Raw genomic sequence first — 25,339 nt, 5'->3', positions numbered from 1 at the left:
TGGTCTGGAGAGGAATCAGAAATTCAAGGCAATGAGCTGGAGACAATCAAATCTTCCTTCCACCTAAGTAGAAAGCAAAGCAAACTGCTCCATAACTATTACATTATGGGAGAAACATTTCTTGCCTGCCAAGAAATATGTCATATGATCTGTTTTTGCTTCAGGTTCCTAAGTGGCTACTTTGCAAAGTAGCAATTTGGGGGTGGGGGGGAAATAACCCCACTGGCAATTTGCTTACAGTCAAGTAGGATTCTGCTATTTTCTGCTGCAACAATATTTCTGAAATCCAGAAATCCATTGCCAAACGACAGCAGATAAATATTTTAATAAATAGCTCTGCCGTGCCAGAATGACTCTTTCTTCCTTTCTTTTGCATTCAGGGGAAAGGAAAACTATTGTGTCGTGCACCCAGATTGTTAACAAGACGATGATGTTGGTGAACGACAGCGCTTGCCAGCGGGCAACCCGTCCTGAGCCACAGATCAGAAAGTGCAATGCCCATCCTTGCCAGTCCAGGTAAGAAGCTCGTTGCAAAAATCAGAAATAATTTCCCCTTGGAATAGGTCAGGGGTCAGCAACCGGTGGCTCTGGAGCCGCATGTGGCTCTTTCACCCCTCTGCTGCGGCTCCCTGTCGCTCAAAATATGCGTCACAACTGCCAATGTGCGACATCCGCCGGTACACAATTTATTGAGCTTTTCAACCGCCGGTAGCCCAACCATGGATAAATCCAAGAAAAGAAAAGTTTCAGAAGAAAACAGAATGTTTAATTCAACTACATATGCTAGTTTTGTGGCCGCTCAAGAAATAGTCAGGCACGGGAAGGGTTTTGTGGCTCCCGGTGTTTTCTTTTCTGTGGGAAATGGGTCCAAATGGCTCTTTGAGTGTTTAAGGTTGCAGACCCCTGGAATAGGTAAAGGACAAAGGTCACCTTTGTGACCCAAAAGAAACATTTATAGTTGGGTTCTTCATGAGCATCACATGTCTGTGGGTAGCAATAGCAACAGCACTTAGATTTATATACCGCTTCACACTGCTTTACAGCCCTCTCTAAGTGGTTTACAGAGTCAGCCTCTTGCTCCCAACAATCTGGATTCTCATTTTACCGACGTCGGAAGGATGGAAGGCTGAGTCAACCTTGAACTGGGTGAGATTTGAACTGCCAAATTGCAGGCAGCCGGTAGTCAGCAGAAGTAGCCTGCAGTACTGCACTCTAGCCATTGTGCCACAGTGGGTACCTATCTAGAAAAAAAAGATGAAAGTGAGCCAGGGTTGAAAGAGACACTCTTGTGAGCTAGGAGAGGTGTTGGGAGCAAATCAATCTTCCTTCTAGCAAAGGCATTTTGGAGATCAACCATGCAACATGTGCTAGTCATTTTATGAACAGGCAAGCCCTGTGCCTCGGGGTAGCTATTATTCAAGAGCGACATGCTCTCAGTTCCATTATTATTATGGTTGGGTGCGCAATCCTCCAGATGTTCCTCCTGGGTTTGGCATTTTTCTGCATCTTTTGTGTGCTTCCCAAGAACCTGGGATAGCCAGAATTTGTTTAATGATGCTCAAGGTACCTTCACAGGATGTAAGCTATTCCAAGCAAAGCTGCCTTTTGCAATTGACTGCGGGTGATTTTTGTCAATGCCGACGGTGTTCAGAGGGTTTCGGGATTGCACCCAAGGGGCCTCTTACGCCTATTAAATTGATCAGTAGAGTTTGACGCACTGAAGAATGAGAGCCATTGGATAGGGACTTCTAACTGCTTTTATACTTTCTAGTAATAGAAGTTTTGATTCATCAGCTAGTCAAACCGTAAAAGTTGAGATACCGGTAATTATGCTAAGCAGCAAAGGTGGGTTTCAAGCAGGTTCTGACCAGTTCTGGAGAACCGGTAGTGGAAATTTTGTGTAGTTCAGAGAACTGGTAGTAAAAATTCTGACTGGCCCCGCCCCCATCTAGTCTCTGCCTCCCAAGTCCCAGCTGATTGGGAGGAAATGGGGATTTTGCAGTATCCTTCCCCTGGAGTAGGGCGGGAATGGAGATTTTACAGTATCCTTCCCTGCCATGCCCACCAAGCCACGCCCACCAAGCCATGCCAGGCCCACCAAGCCACACCCACAGAACCGGTAGTAAAAAAAATTGAAACCCACCACTGCTAAGCAGGCTCCATCGTTTGGGGGGTGGGGGTTTCCTCTATCCAGTGGCACTTTTTGTCTGCTAAGACATTCATTTGCTATTTGGTCAGAAACAAAGTGAAGAAGATAATCTACACGATGATTGCTTCTCTTCATCTACAGGACAGACGATTAGTAACTGTGCATAATGGAAGCCCCCTTTTTTCTCCTCAACATCACGAAATAACTACTGGGCCAAGGCAATCTTACTGACCTCTAAAATGTCTTTTGAGGAAGCTTCTGGTCACCTTAGGAGGGACCCGGTGGCTCAGTGGCTAAGACACTGTTGATCGAAAAGTTGACAGTTCGGTAGTTTGAATCCCTAGTGCCGTGTAATGGGGTGAGCTCCTGTTACTTGTCCCAGCTTCCGCCAACCTAGCAGTTCGAAAGCAGGTAAAAAATGCAAGTAAGGAGCCTTGGTAGTACAGTGGTCTAAAGCACCCTGTTACTAAGACCAGCTGCCTGCAATTACTGCAGGTTCGAATCCCGCCAGGCTCAAGGTTGACTCAGCCTTCCATCCTTTCTAAGGTAGGTTAAATGAGGACCCAGTTTGTGGGGGCAATAAGCTGACTTTGTATAAATATACAAAAAAAGGATGAAGGCTATTGCTTAGCACATTGTAAGCCGCCCTGAGTCTCCATTTTTTTTTTAAAAAAAGTAGAAAAATAGGGACCACTTTGGTGGGAAGGGAACAGCGTTCTGTGTGCCTTTGGCATTTAGTCATGTCGGCCACATGACGATGGAGATGTCTTTGGACAGCGCTGGCTCTTCAGCTTTGAAACAGAGATGAGCACCACCCGCTAGAGTCAGGAACGACTAGCATGTATGTTCGAAGGAAACCTTTAACTTTACCTATGGTCACCTTAGAGGTCAGGCATCTAGGAGTGGGACTGTTGATTCATGTGCTAGAAGCACATGGCCAAACAATGCTTCATTGTCTGGCCACACCCTGCTTAGCGTTTTCTGAACCCTTCCAGGTTGACCATACATTCACACTTCAGAGGCTGCCAAAATGGAAATAAGTTTTCTGAAACGCATTCCCTTCACCTCTATAGAATTTAAATTTCCATTTGTGTTTGCCCACCCAGATATTAGAAATGCATGCTTGGCATATTCGTTGACCGAGAACATCTTAAAGAGAGACCGTTCTCTCTTTCACCGTGGATAGAGGGTTGTTGTTTTTTTAAATAAAGAGATCTATCTTCTTTTCAGAAATTGTGAGTTTGTTTTCCAAGTTCAAGTGGAATTATTATGGGATTCCTAACAATACGTTCTTCTGTTTTTCACATCATGCTCTGCTTTTTTTTCTGCATGTGTTGTAGGAAAGGAGAACAGGAACTATAATTTCTAGCCTGCTGTCTGACATTGTGATAGAGTTACACAATAAATCTGGGATGTTCAACATGATATTCGCCAGAAAGAGAGATTGGGGGGGGTGGGGCGTTACCCTTAAGATCTGAAGTGTTTGTGTTTGACTCTTTGATATTCAATTCTTCAAAAGTTGTTATGATTTCTTTGATTAGCCAGCTCTAAAATTGCAATATGGGTAATCCTCGTTTAGCAACCAAAATTAGAATTGGCCACTCAGTCGTTAAGCAAAGCAAACACCACAACGGTGCTTATGATCTTATTTCAGCTTTCTTTTGCTTTACCGACCTGCAAAGGTCATAAATGCATGGATTTGGTTGCAAAGTTATTTTTTTTTATCACCGTTGCAACAGCAAGCATTCATTAAACGAGGCAATCGCTAAACAAGATTATCTTTAGTTGTCCTATCCTGCAGTGCAAAAGTTCGAGTAGGAGAGAAAAAAAAATCCATAAAAGATGATATGGAGTTAAATACTTCATGAAAGATGTTGTACAGAGATCTGTAATTGTATATTTCATTCAATGTACTTAGTTTTTAGTAGTTGTTATTGAAGACATAAAAGGGACACGGTGGCTCAGTGGCTAAGACGCTGAGCTTGTCGATTGAAAGGTCGGCAGTTCAGCAGTTCGAATCCCTAGTGCCGTGTAACCGGGTGAGCTCCCGTTATTTGTCCCAGCTTCTGCCAACCTAGCAGTTTGAAAACACGTAAAAAAAAATGCAAGTAGAAAAAATAGGGAACCACCTTTGGTGGGAAGGTAACAGCGTTCCGTGCGCCTTTGGCGTTGAGTCATGCCGGCCACATGACCACGGAGACGTCTTTGGACAGCGCTGGTTCTTTGGCTTTGAAATGGAGATGAGCACCGCCCCCTAGAGTCGGGAACGACTAGCACATAAGTGTGAGGGGAACCTTTACCTTCACCTTTATTAAAGAGATAGTCATTATCCCCAGATGGTATAAAATGCAACAATTTAAAATGAAAGCTCCTCTCACAACGTTAAGTCCCAGTTGTCTTTAGAGGTGCTTGACTTTTAAGATTAGGATGTTTTTCTTTGAAGGAGAATTCCTTCTTTTTGTTTTCGTTAGCTTTTTTAAAATAAATTAAATATGTAAAAGTATCGGTAGCTCTTCAGCTACTCAGCTACGAATTTGTAAAGTGGATCGGGTGACATATTTCTTGTATAATTCACATTTGTTTTCTCTGCTGCGGTACTTCAGCTTGTGTTCTTCATCTTTCTCTAGTTAATAATTTTGCGGTTTCTTTATCCTAAATTTCACTAATAGTAAGATAAATTATTTGGGACTTCCTGGATACCAGACAAATGATAGATAGCAAGGCCAAATCTTTGGTGCCAGATTTTGTGAAGCAAAGGACCCTGGAGAATAAAATCAAGATGAAAAATCTCTACTTAGTTCACATATGCTACTAAGCTATGGCTTGTTTGTCAATTAAACAAAAGTATTTGTGTGTGTGTGTGATTTGGTGCACACATGAACAAAAGAGATGAAGCTTGTATATTGACAACGCTGCCCCTTATGTCTGTTTGATGAAACCATTGGATCCTATTTCCATCTATTAACCAAATTCATAATCCTTAATCACCATCGTTTGATATCCTTTGACCGAATTCATGTTTGATGCTGTGTTTCCACACCGTTGTTTTTGCTTTTCCTTCAGCCCCTGCTGTCAAAATTCAGCCAATCTGACATTTTGCAAACCACTGTTTATAAGCTCTATGAAAAAAAGATGTCGAAACTATAGAAAAAGTGCAAAGAAGAACAAGGACAACTAGGGGAGTGGAGGCTAAGATCAGGGGTGAAATGCTCCCGGTTCGGACCGGATAGCCCGATCCGATAGTGACGGTAGTAGGTGGTTCGGAGAACCGGTAGCAAAAATCCCTGCGCCTCCCCCCCCATGTCCAGCTGAGCCACGCAATCATCAGAGGCTTTTTTTTTTACTTTTTAAAGCATTTTTTCTACAAGCTTAAGAGTTGCAGAAAAAAAATGTTTTTAAAAGCCTCTGATGATCGCGCGGCTCAGCTGGGATCGTCAGAAGCTTTTAAAAGCATTTTTTCTACAACCTCTTCAGCCGAAGAGGCTGTAGAAAAAAAAATGCCTTTAAAAGCCTCTGACGATCCCAGCTGAGTTGCCTGATCGTCAGAGGCTTTTAAAAACATTTTTTTTCTGCAACCTCTTAAGCTTGTAGAAAAAATGCTTTAAAAAGTAAAAAAAAAAAAAAAGTTGGCCACGCCCACCCAATCACATTAACACCCCCCCCCAAGCCACACCCTCAGAACTGGTAGTAACAAATTTTACATTTCACCACTGGCTAAGATATATGATGAACAGTTACAGGAATTGGGTATGTCTACTTTAATAAAAAGAAGGACTAGGGTAGACATGATAGCAGTCTACCAATATCTCAAGGGCTGCCACAAAGAAGAGGGAGTCAAGCTATTCTCCAAACCACCTGAAGGCTGGATAAGAAGCAACAGATGGAAACTAACCAAGGAGAGATCCAACCTAGAACTAAAAAGAAATTTCCTGATAGTTAGAACAATTAATCAGTAGAACGTCTGTAGAGATTCTCAGTCATCCAGGTTGTCCCAGAGGTGCTTTTTCAGGAGGCAACTGAAAGTCCAGTTGCCTCCGGAAAAAGCACATTTGGGATAATCAGTGGGAATTTATAGGGTCTCCTGCTTGAGCAGAGGGTTAGACTAAAAGACCTCCAGAGTCCCTTTCAACTTGTTCTTCTGTTTTCGGTATCTTTACTGGCTTGTGAGAAAGTATAGCATGGAAGAACAGTGTGCATGATTAAAGCCATCATTTGATTTAGTATGCTATTATACATACGTCATGAAATGTACATGGAAAAATAGAGCACTTTAGGAATTGCCTGCAAGATTTCCATGCTGCAGGCTGATCAGTCAGAACAACTGAGAATTATGTTGTCAGGTTTCGAGGTCATCTCAAATAAATTGCATTTCAAACAAAGTCTTTGAAGAAAAATTCCCATTTATTAAGCACGACATTCTACCTCCGACTCATCGAAGCCAACACTGACTTCCAGACCCAAAACCCTCCCTTTCTGTTCCCCACTCCCCTGCACTCATTGGCCATCTTCCAAGTCATTCTACCCCTAATCTACCGCTCCAGCTCAAAGGAATTTCCCCCCTCCCATCCCATCTCCTAGGGGATATTATCTCCAGGGAAAATAAGTAGGTGAAAAGTCAAACGTCTCTTTGCAGATGCCTCCACTTCTCCTTCTTATGTCAGCACTAGAGTAAATGTAGCTTGAAGTGCTGACATATGTCTTGTGAGCAGCTGTTTGCCTGCTTCTCTTGTCTTCAACTTCTTTTTTAAAAAATGGTTGTATGAAGCTAAAATTCCATTCTAAAAAGCAATGCTGCCGTGCAAATTTGGCCTTAGAACCCGTAAGCTCCAAGAATCTTTTCACCCAACTCACTGCAGGAACTGGGTGTGTCTAATCTAAGGAAGAAAAAAGACTAGGGATGACTTGATGGCAGTCTTCCATTTGAGGGGCCGTCACGGAGAAGAAGGGTCAACCTTTTCTACAAAGCATCTGAGGGCAGGACAAGAAGTAACGGGTGGGAAGATCATTAGAGATCCAATCAAGAATTAAGGAGAAATTTTCTAACAGTGGGAACAATTAATCAGTGGAATGACTTGCCTCCAGAAGTTGTGCTGGGGGTTTTCTAGAAGAGATTGGACAGCCATTTGTCCTGAATAGTGCGGGGCAGGGACAGTGGTGGGATTCAAAAAATTTTACTACTGGTTCTGTGGGCATGGTTTGGTCAGCGTGGCATGGCTCGGTAGGTGTGGCTTGGTGGGCGTGGCAGGGGAAGGATATTATAAAACCTCCATTCCCTCCCCACTCCAGGGGAAGGATACTGCAAAATCCCCATTCCCACCCCAATCCAGGGGAAGGTTACTGCAAAATCCCCACTTACTCCCGATCAGCTGGGACTCGGGAGGCAGAGACTAGATGGGGGCGGGGCCAGTCAGAATTTTCTCTGAACTACTCAAAATTTCCGCTACCGGTTCTTCAGAACTGGTCAGAACCTGCTGAATACCACCTCTGGGCAGGGGTCCCCAACCTTGTGGGTGTTCTGTCCCCGTCCCACACATGCACCCCCACAGACGGCCCGGAGTTAATAAGCCACATGACAAAATCTTTGAAGATAAAGCTGGCAGCAACCCAGTGGCTAGCTGCCAATTCAGACTTTACTCACACAAAAAAAGATTAGACTGCAAGCATTCCGATAAAGCAGGCAAAGTTTCCGCAATACAAGGATTAGTCCAAATGCAGTCCGGCAAGGCAGGCAGAAGTCCAGTAACGCAGAGATCATGGATTATTTCTAGTTTTTGCTCGTCACAAACTGAACCGGCAACCACACCCACATTTATACCCTGTGGGGTGTGGTCCAGTGACTCAGCTAATCTCTGGCACGCCTTCCCCTCTGCTGTGCATGCTTCTCCCTGCGCCTCTGCCGAGGGTCCAGACAGCACTTATATCCTTCGTTGCTGTCCACCTGTGGCTGCGGGGACATGCTTGGCTCTGGGCCTATCTCTTGGCCTTCTTGGAGGCATTGCCAAAGAGGAGGGTCCTGGAGAGGGAGGCCTTGCCAACTCCTCTCCCTCACTCTCAGAGTCTGCATGTGTCGATAGCCCAGGCTCAGGCAACGGAGCCACAACAGTGGGCCACAGCCCACTATTTGTCCATGGCCTATTCACAACTAGGCCTATCTGCAACTGGGACCCTCCCACAAAACCGTCCCCTGTTTACCCCCTCTTCCTCTCTCTCCGCTCTGGGCCACCAACCCGGAAAGGTTGTGGAACTCTGTTATAGGGTCTTCTGTTTGAGCAAGGGATTGGACTAGAACAGTGATGGCTAACCTTTTTGCCATTGCGTGCCAAAAGCGGGGGGAACACGGGGGGATGCACGCACACGTGCCCACACCCATAATTCAATGTGTCCCACCCCCTGCGCATGCGCATGCGACCCCCTCACGCTCCCCCGACTTTTGGCACATGATGGCACAGTGGGCCCGGTAGGCCTGTTTTTCGCCCTCCTCAGGCTCCAGAGGCTTTTTGGAGCCTGGGGAGGGCAAAAACAGCCTTCGGAGGCCGGAAACAACCCGTTTCCTGACTTCCAGTGGGCCCGGAAGGCCCGAAAATGAGCTGGCCTGTGCGCACATGCGTGCTGGAGCTGAGCTAGGACGACGCTTCTATGCCCACAGATATGGCTCCACGTGCCACCTGTGGCACGCATCACGGGACTAGATCTCAAAGGTGCCTTCCAACTCTGTTATTCTATAATTCTGAGGTTGGGGGGTGGGACCCTGTTCCTTTAGCAGCTTTGCAATGAGTTCTTGAAAGGAGCAGATCCCAAACCCTGCATTTCCCCTCCACCCATCTTCAGAATTCCTGGCCCTTCTTGAGCCCATTTTCCCGTCTTTTCTTACACACCACTAAACTGGAAAAAAACAACAACAACTGTGGGAGCCTGCCTTTTTTTTTTTTCTGCTGCCTTTCTTTTCCCTTCTATCAAAGTCACAAACTATTTTTTTCCCTCTCTCTCTCTCTGCGCAGCTATAGATCACATTCAGCTACAATCCCATAGCCAGGCCAAGTCTGCATAGCAACCTTCTTGTTCTTGAGGCGTGACAATAAATTAGCAGGGCCGTTTTCTCTCTCTATCCCACCCATCGTGCTACACCGCCACCCATCAGATTTGAGTTTTCAGCCAATAATGGTTAACCAAAGCCCTAATTTTTGCTCCTGGGTTTAATTTTCTTTTAATTAAGATGGCTGGCTCGCTGTGGTCTTTGCCCATTCAAACCGTTCCTTGTATCTTAATTCCTGTGCCTGCTGGGTGTTTTAGAAGCAGGCCAAAGACAAAGATGAGTTTGCTTTGCGATGGAGGTGGCGGTGAGATTGCTAATCAAGTTGACAGGCTCAAAAGAAGCCAGACTAGAATTTTAACTTCCTGAAAAGGGGATGGTTTTTTTTTCATGCTTTATTTCATGCTCCCGCACATCTAGGGCTCTTAACTGCTTTCTTTTGACATGGAGTTTTTCAAATTAGAGGGGAAAGCTGCCTTCAGAACAGATTGCCCTAAGTGCTTAATGGATGCCATAACCGCATTTATCAGATGCATTCCTTTTCATCATAACCTTCAGTTAAGGCTTGCTTTGAGATGCTCCAGCTTTACAGCTTAGATTTACTAAGAGAGTAGTGAATAGTGTCTGGGAAACCTGGAAGAGCAGATTGATGAAAAGTTGGAGAGTAATAGCAACAGGGGTGGGATTGAAAAAAATTCAGCAACTGGTTCGCTGCCCGGTTGTTGGGTGGGTGTGGCCATGGGGGCGTGGCCTACTCAGCCTCCTGCACCATGGCAGGGGGCATTTTCGCCCTCCCCAGGCTCCAGAGGCTTTCCTGAAGCCTCTAGGAAGGCGGAAATGGCCTACAACGGCCCTCCGGATGCCGGAAATGGGCCTATTTCTGGACTTCCAATACTTCCGGTAGGCCCATTTTTTGCCCTCCAAGAGCCTCTGTGCACGCCCTGCGCTTACCTGGCATCTAAAATGGGCCATGTGAATACTCCTGAGAGGGGAGGGGCAGGGTGGGCAGGGTCAGCCAGTACTTGGAACAACCAGTTTGGCGAACCAGATTAAAATTAATATCTGGTTCTCCCAAACCGGTCCAAACTGGCTGAATCCTACCCGTGAGGATTGCAACAGCAATAGCACTTAGATTTGTGTACCGCTTCACAGTACCTTATAGCCCCCGCTAAGCGGTTTACAGAGTCAGCATCTTGCCCCCAACAATCTGAGTCCTCATTTTACTGGAAGGATGGAAGGCTGAGTCAACCTTGAGCCGGTCAGGATCGAACTGCTGATGTCAACTTGCAAAGCTTTCAAGTTGCCATGAGCAGGAGGGAAGGAGAACTGATAGAGCTGATTGATTTCCCTAACTGAAGTGCATTCCATACATTCTTCCTGACCGCAATCAGAAGGAGGGTGTTGGATTTCACAGCCAGCCAAAGTGGTTAATTGGAGAATGTGATTTATGACATGGCCAGAGAGGAGGGGAGAGACAGGGTCATAGGGGAACGTAAATCTACGTGGGATTAGTTCTAACTGCATCCGAATATTGCCGAAATGGTGCTCCTAATAAATGACTGTATTTCTTTTGAAGTTCGGCTCATGGCTCATGAATTAATTAGGGCATCTTTCGGAAACTTCACAGCTGAACTGCTGGCAGCCGGCAGTCAGCAGAAGTAGCCTGCAGTACTGCATTCTAACTACTGCGCCACCAAAGCTTATTGGTCCTTGTTCTAGACTCTAGACATAGTCAAGAACAGGGATTGTCCCTGTTCAACTCATTGACCCCTTAATAAAGTTTCAGATTATTAATCATCCCCCAGGTATTGTATTGTATGTACAGTATTGTACATACAGTATTGTATAAAAATCATTTCGTAAACACTATTCTAACAAATAGTACTGTGAACAATAACAGTAATAATAGACAATTCAAGGCACTCTCACTGATGGCTGACATCAGACCCTGGATAAGAGTCTCACTGTTAGCTCCTCAAACTATGGAGCTCTACAGAGATCCCCAAAATTATCCCAATCAACTTTTTATCATTTATTGGCCACATCTTGACCCCTGGACACTTACTGTCCCCTTGGAGACTCCTATAAACCTTTGGGGGTTGACTTGGTCCACTTTGGGGAACCCTAGTCTAGAACCATAGATCCAGGGGTGAAATCCAGCAGGTTCTGACAGGTTCTGGAGAACCAGTAATGGAAATTTTGAGCAGTTTGGAGAATCGGCAGCAGAAATTTTGAGTAGTTCAGAGAACCGGCAAATAACACCTCTGGCTGGCCCCAGAGTGGGGTGGGAATGGAGATTTTGCAATATCCTTCCCCCAGGAGTGGGGAGAGAATGGGGATTTTGCAGTATCCTTCCCCCAGGAGTGTGGAGGGAATGGGGATTTTGCAATATCCTTCCCCCAGGAGTGGGGTGGGAATGGAGATTTTGCAATATTCTTCCCCCAGGAGTGGGGTGGGAATGGAGATTTTGCAATATCCTTCCCCCAGGAGTGGGGAGGGAATGGAGATTTTGCAATATCCTTCCCCCAGGAGTGGGGAGGGAATGGGGATTTTGCAGTATCCTTCCCCTGCTACGCTCACCACCAAGCAACACCCACCAAGGCACGCCTACAGAACCGGTAGTAAAAAAAATGGATTTCTTTTTTTTTTAAGTTTTTTATTATATTTTTATTGTTAAGGAATAACAAAAAGGAAAAAAAATCAATACAAAAAATCAATAGTAAGGAAAGAAAAAAAAATTTTTTTCCCCCAATGTGCTATACAAACGGAAAGGAAGTTTTAGGAACTTGAAGTCTTCAATTCTTCCAGAAATCTCTTTGATAAGGTACTGGTGCCGATTCATCCAATCTCCCAAGTGCAAAGTCCACAAATGGTTGCCAAGTGTTCCAAAAAACATTTTCTTTATATATACCACTTCTAATTTTAATATCACAAGTCAATTTATCATTTAATGCAAATTTCCATGTTTCATTGTACCATTCTTCTAATTTTAAGTCAACATTTAATTTCCAATATCTAGCAATTATAATTCTCCCCATTGTAACCAAAATCCTCACCAATTCTCTTTCTCCAGTTGTTAATGTTGTTTCATTCAATATTAATAATAATATGGTTTCCAATTTCAGTTTGACCCTCTTCTTAATTATTTCAAATATTTCATTTTCTATCCTAGACCAAAAAAGTTCAACCCCATTACGTTTACACCACATATGAGCATATGTCCCGAGTTCTGCTTTACATCTCCAACACATTTTATCCACTTTATTATCCATTTGAAAAAGTCTTATTGGGGTCAAATACCACTTCCAAATAACTTTATAATTATGTTCTTTAATCCTTATTGATAATGTCCTCATTATTCTGCTAACCCAGTTCATATTCCAATTTTGATCAGAAATTTCAATACCCAGTTCTTTTACCCAATTCTCTTTCAATACCCTTTGTGAATTATTATCAGAGTTAATAATTTTATAAATTTTACTAACTAATCCCTTTGGCCCAATTTCATCTTTTATTATTCGAGATGTCAAATTTTCAAATTCCGTTTCCTTTCTACTCTCATCGTTCCTTTCTTTGCATTTCCTATTCCATTTATTCATTTGAATTCTTTCAAACCAATTAATGTTTAATTTTCCATAAATTTCCTCTTTCCTCATTTCATTTTCTATAAATTTCAACCATTCACTAATTGTTTCCACTTTCTCTTTTATTATAATCCTCTCTCTGTTACTATTTAATTTCATTGGGCAATTCTCTTTCAGTTTACCTAAATACAATGCGTCTGGTATTAATTTTTTTGCTACTCTGTCCCAATTTTTAGTCAAACTCTTTAACCAATAATTGCAAATTTTAACCTTACCTTTAAAATTTTCCAAAAACCATTTGTAACCAAACTTCTTTATTTCCTTCATTTCCAAATTACCCCAAAGTTTAACATCTCCTTTTAAAATTTTTACTACTGTTTTTATATTAAATGCTCTATAATAGTTTAATAATTTTGGAATTCCTAAACCACCTTGTTTTTGGTTCTGATACCACATTTTCTTAATCAGTCTTGGTTTTTTATCCCCATTACAAAATTTATCTAATTTTTTTTGATATACTTCAATGTCCTTCTCGGTTAAAAAAATTGGAAGCATCTCGAATAAAAAGTTAAATTTAGGAAGTAACATCATTTTACATAAAGTTACTCTACCAAACCAAGATAACTTGAGTTTTTTATATCTCCCAATTTTCTCTTCAATTTCTTTTGTTACTATGTCATAATTTAGTTTCTTTAAATTTTTAATTTTAAGTGAAAGTATAATACCTAAATATCTTAAATTATCCTTTATCCTAATTCCAAATTGATTTTGTAATTTTTCTAATTTATTTTCCCTATCAATTTCCATTAATAATTCTGATTTTGCCCAATTTATTTTCAAACCAGTCATATCTTCAAATTCTTCCAAATGTATTTGAACTCTTTTTATATCATTTGTAATATTATTTAAAATGACAAGAGTGTCATCTGCATATAAATTAACTTTGACGCCTTTATAGGCTATTAATTCTGAATCCTCTTCAATCAAAGTTGTTAAAATTTCCATTGCTAATAAAAATAGGGTCGGAGACAGAGGACAACCTTGTCTTGTCCCTGCTTCCAAATTTATATCTTGTGTAAATATACCATTTACCTTCACTCTTGCCGTACCCCTCTGGGACAATTTGGAAATAATATGAATAAATTTATTACCAAATCCTAATGCAGAAATCATTTCTTTTATAGTATCCCATTGTATAGAATCAAAAGCTTTAAAAATATCCAAGGCAAGAATACCTATCTTATCACCATTATTCTCAGCAATATCAATAACATTTAATACTCTTCTAACTAAATCACACATATAACGCCCTTTAACAAAACCTACTTGATTATGGTTTATATCTTTATCTATAAAATTATTCAATCTATTTGCTACAATTGCAGTAAATATCTTAGCATCTTGGTTAATCAAGGAAATGGGCCGATAGGATTCAATTTTTCCTAGATCTTTACCTGGTTTCGGGATTAAGGATATAATTGTTCTATTCCAGGACATGGGAATATAATCTCCATGTAATATCTTATTATACAATTTCTGTAATTTTGGGATCAAAATTTCTTTAAACTCTTTATAAAATTTTGCTGGTAACCCATCCTCACCTGGAGATTTTCCAAGTTTTAGCTTCTGAATCACATCTTTAATTTCCTCAGAGGTAAATATCCTTTTCCATTTTTTCTTTATATTTATTATCAATTTTCTTCTGACCATATTTTTCTAAGAAATTTTTTAATTTACAATTATCAATTTCTTTTTTAAGATATAATTCTTGAAAAAACTTTTTAACAATTTCACATTTCTCTAATTTTTTATAACATCTCTTACCTTTTTCATCTATTAGGACACCTATTTCTCTTTTTTCTTTTTTATCTTTCGCCATTCTTGCTAATAATTTTGAATTTTTATTACCATATTCAAAAAAATCTCTTTTTAAATAGCTTAAATTTTTTTTAACTATTTCTGTATCTTCTGCTATTTGTTTATTTTTCAATTTTTTAAGTTCCTCCCATAATTTCCTATCCTTAGTGTCTAGAAATCTATTTTCCAGTTCTTTTATCAATTTCTTCTTTTCCTCTATTTTTACTTTATAATTCTTATACTTCCTACTTGATAATTTAATACTTTCTCCTCTAAAAATTGCTTTCATTGTGTCCCAAACTGTTCCATAATTAACTTCCCCATTATCATTCCAATCCCAATTTTCTTCCCATTTCTTAAGAATATGATTCTTATCATATTGGATTTCACTACTGCATAGATCCCATTTAAATCATCTGAGGAGCAAGCAGATGTTTTCAGGGGCATCTGAGAATGTCACACGAGGATTAAATTTGGAAATTTTAGAATTAAATTTGCTTATATTTGTATATAATAGTGCTGTGCAGTACTTCAGACTCAAAAGGCACCTGGGGTGGGAGACACTCAGGTAGCACCAGTCAATAATGTGTTCATCCAGCTGTATTTTGTTCCCAGGATCACACAGCTGCCCTTCGCAGCTGCCACACAGCCCTGGGAAAAGATGTGCTTGGTTTCAGGAGTTGTCAACGGATGCAACATGAGATCGAGGCATGTCCCCAAGCCCTGCAGGTTCCCAACTGATGGGGCCTAATTCTGCTTTCAAACACCGAGCCTCCAAAATTGGATATGGGCAGATTTTGAGATAGTCTAATTGCACAGAGTTGAGTAAGACCGAGCATCACATCTGCCCTGCGATAAAGCACAAAGTGAATGCTGCTGAAGCTCTCATGTTTCTTTGTCTGTAAACTTCATTTGGAAAGGGTTTGTCATTTTTGAACCAAGGTGCTTCACGTAGGCTAAATTGTATCCAAAATCCTGAACCCACGACTCCCATGGAATCTGGCATATTTAATAAAACGTTTTTTCCGTAATCCAACGTGTCACAAAATGTTTCCGATGGTCAAGTCCTGATATTTATTGGTTCAGGACAGCTTGAATCACCACACTATAAAAAAGATGTTGAGATTCTAGAAAGTGTGCAGAGAAGAGCTACCAGGATGATGAGGGGACTGGAGGCTAAAACATATGATGAAGGGTTGCAGGAACTGGGCATGGCTAGTCTAGTGAAGAGAAGGACCAGGGGAGACATGATAATAGCAGTCTTCCAATATTTGAGGAGAGGATCAAGCTATTTTCCAAAGCACCCGAAGGCCAGACAAGGAATAATGGATGGAAACTGACCAAGGAGAGATTCAACCTGGAAATAAGGAGAAATTTTCTGACAGTGAGAACAATCAACCAATGGAACAGAAGTTGCCTTGGGAGGTTGTGGGAGCTTCATCACTGGAAGCTTTCAAGAAGAGATTGGACTGCCATGTGTCAGAAATGGTGTAGGGCCGTGATGGTGAACTTATGGCACGAGTGCCACCAGGTAGTACACAGAGCCATATCTGTGGGCATGTGAGCCTTAGCTCAGCTCCAGCATGCATGTACGTGCCGGCCAGCTGATTTTTGGGCCTTCTGGGCCCACCGGAAGTCAGGAAATGGGCTGTTTCCGGCCTCTGGAGGGCCTCTGGGGGGATGGGGAAGGCCGTTTTCACCCTCCCCAGGTTCCTAGAAAGGAACGGTCCTTCCGGTCCCACTGAAAATCGGGAAACGGGCCATTTCCGGCCTCTGAGGGGAGGGGGGAAGAGAGTCCCTTGGGAGTTGGGTGGCATAGAAATGCGACAAAATAAATAAATAAATAAATAAATAAATAAATAAGGAGAAGGCTGTTTTCGCCCTCCCCAGGTTCCTAGAAAGCCTGGGGAGCCTGGGAAGGGCGAAAAATGGGCCTACCGGGCCATCGCGTGCCAAAAGCAGGGGAAGAGCAGGGGGGCCATGTGCGTATGCACGGGGGGGCTGGGTGCATTGAATTATGGTGTGGGCACGCATGTGCGTGACCCTCCCGCACTCCCCCCCGCTTTTGGCACGCGGCGGCAAAAAAGTTAACCATCACTGGTGTAGGGTCACCTGCTTGGGCGGGGGGCTGGACTAGATGACCTACAAGGTCCCTTCCAACTCTGTTAATCTTATCTAATTATTAAGAACTTTTCCAATACATTAGGAGCTCTGCCGTTGTTGAAGATGTTGAGGAAACGGATAAGGAAATAGCTCTGAAACAATGGCCCAATGGATCATGAGTTATCTAGCATCTCTTCCTTACAAGGATTCTGACTGTCCTGGTGTCCTTGTCTTGATTGTTCAAACAGGTGGGTTACGGTACAGTGGAGTCCTTGCTCTTCGAGTTGTGCCAAAGGTCTGCAGCATCGGGGAGTGACATGTGTCTATCAACTGCAGAACGGGAGCTATGTCAACACGAGAGATCTCTACTGCCTTGGTCCCAAGCCAGCAACGATACAGAGCTGCGAAGGGCGAGACTGTCTTTCTATTTGGGAAGCTTCAGAATGGTCTAAGGTATTTCCAGTCTGGTAGAAGGAAGGGCAGATCATTGGGATATTTATTTTTATTTATTTATTTATTAATCAAATTTCTATACCGCCCTACTCCCGAAGGACTCAGGGCGGTGAACAGCCAAGATAAAATACAGATAATCCAAATATTAAAAAAGTCCCTTAAAATTATTAAATATTTCGGCCGAAACACAGATTAAAACACCCAATTTATAAAATCACAAATTAAAAAATTTAAAAAATTTAAAAGATGGGGAGTTAGGCCAGGCCAGTGTATGTATGTAGCTAAATATTTGCTAAAGTTAATGTGTTGAGATTACACAAAGGGCAGGATCACAACAACAACAATAATATGGTGCTTTTTCCAAAAAGCATTTGGGGTTTCTTGCAGGGGTGAAATGCTACCGGTTCGGGCCGGTTCACCCGAACTGGTAGTGAAAAATGCTATTGGTTCGCCGAACCGGTAGTAAAAAAAAATGTAAAAAGAAGTTCCAACGATCAGATGAGGGACGTGCAATCATCGGAACGATTTTTTTCACTTTTTAAGCATTTTTTTTTAAAAAATGCTTTAAAAAGTTTTTTTAAAAAAAGTTGCTCAGCTCAGCTAATCCTCAGAACCTTTTTTTTAAAAAAACTTTTTTAAAGCATTCTTTTACTACCGGTTTGGGCGAATAGGTAGTAAAAGAATGCTTTAAAAAAGTAAAAAAAAATTGTTCCAATGATCGCACTCCACAGCTGATTCCCCTCCCCACTGTTCTACTTACCTTCCCAAGCCTCCTCTTGGTGTGTATTGCACATGCCTGCAGACAGCATGTGCTTGGCGTGTAGCGTGCATGCACAGCCAGCGAACCGGTAGCAAACCAGATTTCACCACTGGTTTCTTGGATTTTTCTTGGGAAATATTTTGCTTCTCATCCAAGAAGCGTCTTCAGTTCTAAAAACTTTTAAAGAGTTCTAAAACTTTTAAGAACGGAAGAAGCTTCTTGGATGAGAAGCGCAACGTTTCAAAGAAGAAGAAAAAAAACACCCCAAGAAACTCCAGTTGCCTTTTGGGAAAAAAAAAAACCTTTGGAACAAATACAACTTAAAAGTTGAATATGTCCATTAAAATGCCGGGGTTTCCCACTGGGGGCGGTTGTGGAATTCGAGAGGAGGACACTAATTAAAAACAAATAACTTAAAGAAGCCTTCCAGCCAAAATTTACATTTATGCTTTTGCACTACACAAAGATATATTAATTTTCACCAGGAGGTCATGAAATTAGATACCAGGCTTTCCAGGGATGGATGGAGGGAGGGATAAGAGAGGGGAGAGAATGTTAAAGCCATTTTCCAGTTGCTCTGTAGTGTTCCAGAGCCTGTTTGTTTGCTTGCTAGCTGGCTCATAAAACACTTGTCATTCATGTCCTGATCCGCAGGGTCCGCAGTCACGTCTGCCTGGATTATGGCTTTTTTTTAAAAAAAACAAACACATTTTCTTTTCTAAGAAAGATGGTGAGATACGCATGTTGAGATCTGCCCTTCGCTGCGATGAGCCTCATGATGGGGCTTGCTTTTAACCTGGACCCCTCTAAATGGAGATGCTTTCTTTGGAGCATGTCCAGAAAATGCTCACAGAGATCTCCCTATCTCCATCTATTTATTCAGTGCTGGATCCAGGCTGCTCATCGGTGACCCATAGAAGGGGAGGGGGTGTTAGCTGTTTGCTATTTGCTGCAAGGACTGTCAGAGTTTGCAGCAGCAATCGCATCCAGAAAGCACAAACAAGTAACTGATCCAGCAGGATTCAATAACTTCTCTTTATATATAATATAACACATGAAGTATAGGGACGCGGTGGCTCAGTGGCTAAGCTTGTCGATCAAAAGGTCGGCAGTTCAGCGGTTCAAATCCCTAGTGCCGCGTAACGGGGTGAGCTCCCGTTACTTGTCCCAGTTTCTGCCAACCTAACAGTTTGAAAATACGTAAAAAATGCAAGTAGAAAAATAGGCGCCACCTTTGGTGGGAAGGTAACAGCGTTCCGTGCACCTTTGGCATTTAGTCATGCCAGCCACATGACCACGGAGACATCTTCGGACAGCGCTGGCTCTTCGGCTTTGAAACGGAGATGAGCACCAACCCCTAGAGTTGGGAATGACTAGCACATATGTGTGAGGGAAACCTTTACCTTTACCTAACACATGAAGTAAATATACAATACCAAAAGCAGGTTTTCAAAATGGTAGTAAATACAAGCAAAACACAAGCAGAGGAGAGGAGTTTCAGTTTCAGAGATCAGCACAGCATGCAGCTTTAGAACAGTTGACCTAAGTCACGCCCAGACTCCTTGCTTGTTGCTCACACAGCAAATACTGTTTCAGTTTCCAAACAGCCCTCGACTCTCTCACACACTAGCCAGATGAATACCGATGGATGCTGGTAGACAGAGACAGAATTTTTTTTTTCTTATTTTCCTCCCCCAAAACTAAGGTGCGTCTTATACTTTGGAGCATTTTATACTCAGAAAAATACGGGTACTTTTAATTCCTGCAATGGATGAATGGCCGGAAAATGTGATGGAATTAGCAGAGATGGCTAAATTAACTGCTTTAATCAAAGAAAAGAACACATCCAGCTTTGTTTCTGCTTGGAAATTGCTGCTGGATGTTGTGCTTGAGACAGGGGGAAAATGGAAACGTTGATTTGGGGTTTTGTTTTAATAAGTTTTGTTGTTAAAGAAATGGCTAGTACGTATTACAGTCGTGTGTAAAAGTAAAAAAAAAAGTTGAGGCTCTAATGTTACTATCTTATTCTATTGTGCTAAAAAGAATTGAAAATCAATGCTTAGCTTTTCTCACGTTAACATTTTTTTCTCTCCCATTTTCTTCCCCTTTTTTCCCACTACTTTTCATTTTATTTTTCATTTTATTAAATTTGTATACCGCCCTACTCCCGAAGGACTCAGGGTGGTGAACAGCCATAAAATAAAACATATAAATACAAAATTTAAAATGGAGATAAAACAAATTAAATAAATTTGGCTGAACCATTTTAAAACCCCAATAATTTAAAACCAAATTTAAAATTCCCATTTAAGAAGAGGAAAAGTTTAGGTCAGGCCAGCTTGATGGAATAGGAACATCTTAAGCGCGCGACGGAAGGTACCCAAATCCGGAATCCTCCGTATCTTGGGGGGGAGCTCGTTCCAGATAGTAGGTGCCCCCACAGAGAAGGCTCTCCCGCTGGGTGCCGCCAGTCGACATTGTTTGGCCGACGGCACCCGGAGGAGCCCCTCTCTATGGGAGCGTACTGGTCGGTGGGAGGCTATTTGTGGTAGCAGGCGGTCCCGCAAATAGCCAGGTCCTAAGCCATTTCATTTCTCATTTCATTTCATACTTTCATTTCTTTTGTATTTTATATCCTGTTTAGTGAAATTATTACTAAAAAAAAAAAGGATGTTTCCATCATGCAGAACAGGCTAAATAAAGTACATTCCTGATGGCCACAGATCCCTATTTGTTTACATCCAGTCTGGTTTATGCAACATGCCAAGTTTGAAAGAATTTAGTTTATAATCAATTATGACCGAACTGAAATTAATAACGTAAAGTTCCGCTTAATCAGAAAAAATATATAATCTCAGTTCTTCTTCCAAAGAACACATATGTGTGCGACAGATTTAAGGTCAGTCCTGATGTGTTAAGTAGATAACTGCTACAATGGTACTGGGGAACTCTCACCTCTCTCCAAACACAATGCATTGGCAGTAATCTTTTTATGCTTATCTAATTTAAATATAGTACAATCTGACATTAACATTGGTGTGGCTCAGTGGCTAAGACGCTGAGCTTGTCGATCGAAAGGTCGGCAGTTCAGCAGTTCGAATCCCTAGCGCCGCGTAACGGGGTGAGGTCCCGTTACTTGTCCCAGCTTCTGCCAACCTAGCAGTTCGAAAGCACGTAAAAAATGCAAGTAGAAAAATAGGGACCACCTTTGGTGGGAAGGTAACAGTATTCTGTGCGCCTTTGGCGTTGAGTCATGCCGGCCACATGACCACGGAGACGTCTTCAGACAGCACTGGCTCTTTGGCTTTGAAACGGAGTTGAGCATCGCCCCCTAGAGTCAGGAACGACTAGCACATATGTGTGAGGGGAACCTTTACCTATATTTCTTCCTGTGAAAAACCCATGAAGATAATGGTATTTTAAGAGACATTTGAAAGAATGTGAAACTGCTTCTAAATATTTCAAGTCCAATTCAACAAATTTCAACGCTCTCTTTTGCAGTGTTCCTCTGATTGTGGAAGGGGAAAACAGAAGAGAAAAGTCATGTGTACCAACCCACAAGGAAAGTGTGATGCAGCAACGAGGCCGAGGGACGAAGAAGAGTGCGAAGATCATACGGGATGCTATGAATGGAAAACCGGAGAATGGTCCAAGGTCAGGCAGCCTGCTATTTAAAAAAGAAAACAAAACATAATTTGAAGCGAGTGATATCAATCAGTATGTCTTTTGAATATGATTTCATTCTAATTCTAGTCTGTAATTTCTGCATTAGTGTGAGGGATGGAAATACATTTGTTCATTTACAACTTGTTTTGCATAAGAATAAAGACCAATAACAAAATACATATTGGCGCATACAAACCAAATAGAATAAAAGCCACAATAGTTTTAATTAACCCACTAAGAATTAGAATTGATCATCGAGGGAGGGGAGGAAGGATGGAGGAAAGGAAAGAAGGAAAGAAAAGGAAAGGAAAGGAAAGGAAAGGAAAGGAAAGGAAAGGAAAGGAAAGGAAAGGAAAGGAATTTAAATATCTGAATTAGTGTGAGGAAGGAAGAAAGGAAAGAGGAAAGGAAAGGAAAGGAAAGGAAGAAAAACAAGGAAAGGAAGAGAAGAAAGGAAAGGAAAGGAAAGGAAAGAAGGAAAGGAAATTAAATATCTGCATTAGTGTGAGGAAGGAAGAAAGGAAAGGGGAAAGGAAAGGAAAGGAAAGGAAAGGAAAGGAAAGGAAATTAAATATCTGCATTAGTGTGAGGAAGGAAGAAAGGAAAGGGGAAAGGAAAGGAAAGGAAAGGAAAGGAAAGGAAAGGAAAGGAAAGGAAAGGAAAGGAAAGGAAGAAAAACAAGGAAAGGAAGAGAAGAAAGGAAAGGAAAGGAAAGGAAAGGAAAGGAAAGGAAAAGAAAGGAAAAGAAAGGAAAAGAAAGGAAAAGAAAGGAGGGAGGACCAAAATTATTGGACAACAAAATAATTGTGCTCTCAAGCATTCATACTAAGTGGCATTTATATTCTGCTATCAGTCCTTTAGGGAGTATTTCACATTCACTGCCTCCTTTGGGAAACTATCAGTGACCACTTCCCTATCATTCCAACTTCAGCTAATGTTGAAAGACCCCTGCTTGCTTAGCCAGTTCGTGGGAAGAAAGACGGAAACCGAGACTTACGAGCTGACGTAAGGGTCAGCTTAATAGGGTCCCTCGTCACCCCGCAAAACTTTTTATTTTCTAGAAGACTCGGGGTAGGGGAGAGAGCAGACCCCGTTTTGACTTGAATGGCCTCCGTGGATTTGAATCAGGAGATTCAATAAGCGCATTTCAAAGGCATAGCCCGTGTAGGCAAGGAGCCCCCTTTCCCCGGGCAGCCCCCAGCCCATCCTGGGTGGTGGGCAGGCCTGGGAATCTGGCCGCCAGCCTAAGGTTCCAGGCTTCCCAGCTGGGAAATGACTCCTGCTTTCTTTCCACGTTGTGCACCTGACGGCGGAGTCTTTCCACCCAGCTCTGGGAGCACTCCTGTTCCAACCGGAACGCCATTCAGAAGCATCAGCAAGGGCTTGGCTGAGAAAAAAGCAAAGCAAAGCAAAAGGGAGGACATCTTCAGAATGCGGGGAGGCTGCCAAGCCCTGTCACTGGTGATAAAGCGCCTTTGAAAAATTGCCTCCAGCCACCTGCCCTCCCCTGACGAGAGGAGCTGCCAGTTGCAGTCTTGTCTTCCGCCTCTGAGAATCCTGGCAAGCCGCTGATTCCTCCCAGCAGGACCTGTGAAACCCGGGGAAATTCTCATTTCCTTTTAGAATAACCCCGCTTTTGTCTTCTCCCTTGAGAAGGGATCAGCAGTCATTCATCGCCGCTGGGGAGTGACGAATGCCCCCCTAATTGTGGCTGAGCTGTCTGGCAAGGGCTTCCAGTGGTCTCTGCAATGGGGAGGCGAGGAAGCTAAATCTTTGGGGGGGAAGTGGGGGGAGAAGGCATCGCAAGCCACCTTCTTCCTGATTTGCAAGCTGCAGCTTGGTGGATCTGTATACAAGGGGAACTATCAGCCATGGCCAAAGAACTTTGCAGGGTAGAAGCTAACTCAGTAGCCATGGATTCTGAGCCACGGTGGCACAGTGGTTAGAGTGCAGTACTGCAGGCTACTTCTGCCGACTGCCGGCTGCCTGCAGTTTGGCAATTTGAATCTCACCGGGTTCAAGGTTGACTCAGCCTTCCGTCCTTCCGAGGTGGGGTAAAATGAGGACCCAGATTGTTGGGGGCAAGAGGCTGACTCTGTAAACTGCTTAGAGAGGGCTGTAAAAACACTGTGAAGCGGTATATAAGTCTAAGTGCTATTGCTATTCTTTACAGTGTTAACCAAGCCACTTCTGCAGCTTCCCCTGTCTACCTCGCCGGATGGGTAAATACAGGTAGTCCTCGATTTACGACCACAATTGAGCCCAAAACACCTGTTGCTAAGCAAGACAGTTGTCAATGGAGTCAGGACATTGCAAACAGACAGATAAGTGGCCTGGTTGCTGAGCATCCACATGACCGGGGGAGGCGACTATCAGAACTTTGAATCTGGGTCGTAAGTACCCCTCCCGCAAGTACAGGTAGTCCTCGACTTACAACAGTTCATTTAGTGACCGTTCGAAGTTGCAAAGGCACTGAGAAAAGTGATTTATGGCCATTTTTCACACTTAACGACTGTTGCCGCATCCCCACGGTCACATGATCAACATTCAGATGTCCCTGGGGTCATGTAATCCACCTTTTGCGACAAGCCAGATTCCCTTAACAACCATGTTACTAACGGAACAAGCGCAGGGATTCACTCAACAACCGTGGCAAGAAAGGTTGTGAAATGGGGCAAAACTCACTTAACAACTATCTCACTTAGCAACTGGGCTCAGTTGTGGTCGTAAGTCGAGGACTACCTGTTAGCCTGTTGTCATTTCAGTCACTAAGTGACCAGTCGTAAGTCAAGGACTATCTATATCAGAGGTGTCAAACTCGATTTCATTGAGGGCCGCATCAGGGTTGTGTTTGACCTTGGGTGGCCGGGGTGGGCGTGGCCAAGGTAGGTGTGGCCAGCTTGACGTCATATATGTCGGGGGGGGCTCTGGTGGCCTGAGCTCTCTGCCAGTGAAAACGGGCTCCCGAGCTGCGTTTTTAGCTGTTACGGCCACCTGCAACCCTCTGACAGCGAAAACAGAGCTTGGGAGGGCTGCACGCGGCTTTCCGGAGCTCCATTTTCACTGGCAGAGGCACCGCGGGCCGGTCCTTTGCTGTTTCCAGGGTGGCCCCACGCGCCAGATCTAAGCACTCCGTAGGCCGAATTCGGCCCCTGAACCTTGAGTTTGACACACCCGATTTATATAAATCAGTGATGAAATCCCAATTTTTTTACTACCGGTTCTGTGGGCATGGCTTGGTGGGTGGCTTGGTGGGCATGGCAGGGAAAGGATACTGCAAAATCTCCATTCCCATCCCACTCCAGGGGAAGGATACTGCAAAATCCCCATTCCCTCCCCACTCTGGGGCCAGCCAGAGGTGGTATTTGCCAGTTCTCCAAACTGCTCAAAATTTCCGCTACCGGTTCTCCAGAACCTGACAGAACCTACTAGATTTCAACCCTGATATAAATCAAATCGATCAAATGTCCTCTTCCAATGGGCCTCTGCCTCGGTTATATCTCTGCATTACATAAATCATGATGGTTAATCTCTTGTCTAGTGTTCCTCAACATGCGGCAAAGGTCTTCAGTCCCGTGTGGTCCAGTGCATGCACAAAGTCACAGGTCGCCACGGCAACGAGTGTCCCACCTTCTCCAAACTTGCAGCCTACCGACAGTGTCATCAACAGGCCTGCAATGAGAAAATCAATGTCAACACAATTACCTCTCCAAGACTCGGTCAGTATGCTTTCCCCT

The 25,339-nt window shown here is 42.9% G+C and overlaps 1 protein-coding gene across 1 annotated transcript in view; it reads left to right on the top strand.

The window, feature by feature from the left end:
* The window catches only part of ADAMTS17 (ADAM metallopeptidase with thrombospondin type 1 motif 17), a 179,507-nt gene that overhangs the window by 152,034 nt on the left and 2,134 nt on the right, over positions 1 to 25,339 (top strand). The window contains exons 20-23 of the mRNA XM_070953589.1: positions 381 to 516; positions 16,972 to 17,176; positions 21,438 to 21,590; positions 25,144 to 25,321. Coding sequence (XP_070809690.1) covers positions 381 to 516; positions 16,972 to 17,176; positions 21,438 to 21,590; positions 25,144 to 25,321 — 672 coding nt within the window. The remainder of the gene's footprint in view (positions 1 to 380; positions 517 to 16,971; positions 17,177 to 21,437; positions 21,591 to 25,143; positions 25,322 to 25,339) is intronic.

This window comes from Pituophis catenifer, unplaced genomic scaffold (genome assembly GCF_029215685.1).
Source record: "Pituophis catenifer annectens isolate HBS135680 unplaced genomic scaffold, rPitCat1.0.hap2 SCAF_14, whole genome shotgun sequence".
In the NCBI taxonomy this organism is placed as follows: Eukaryota; Metazoa; Chordata; class Lepidosauria; order Squamata; family Colubridae; genus Pituophis; species Pituophis catenifer.
This window is presented reverse-complemented; position numbering and strand designations above follow the sequence as displayed.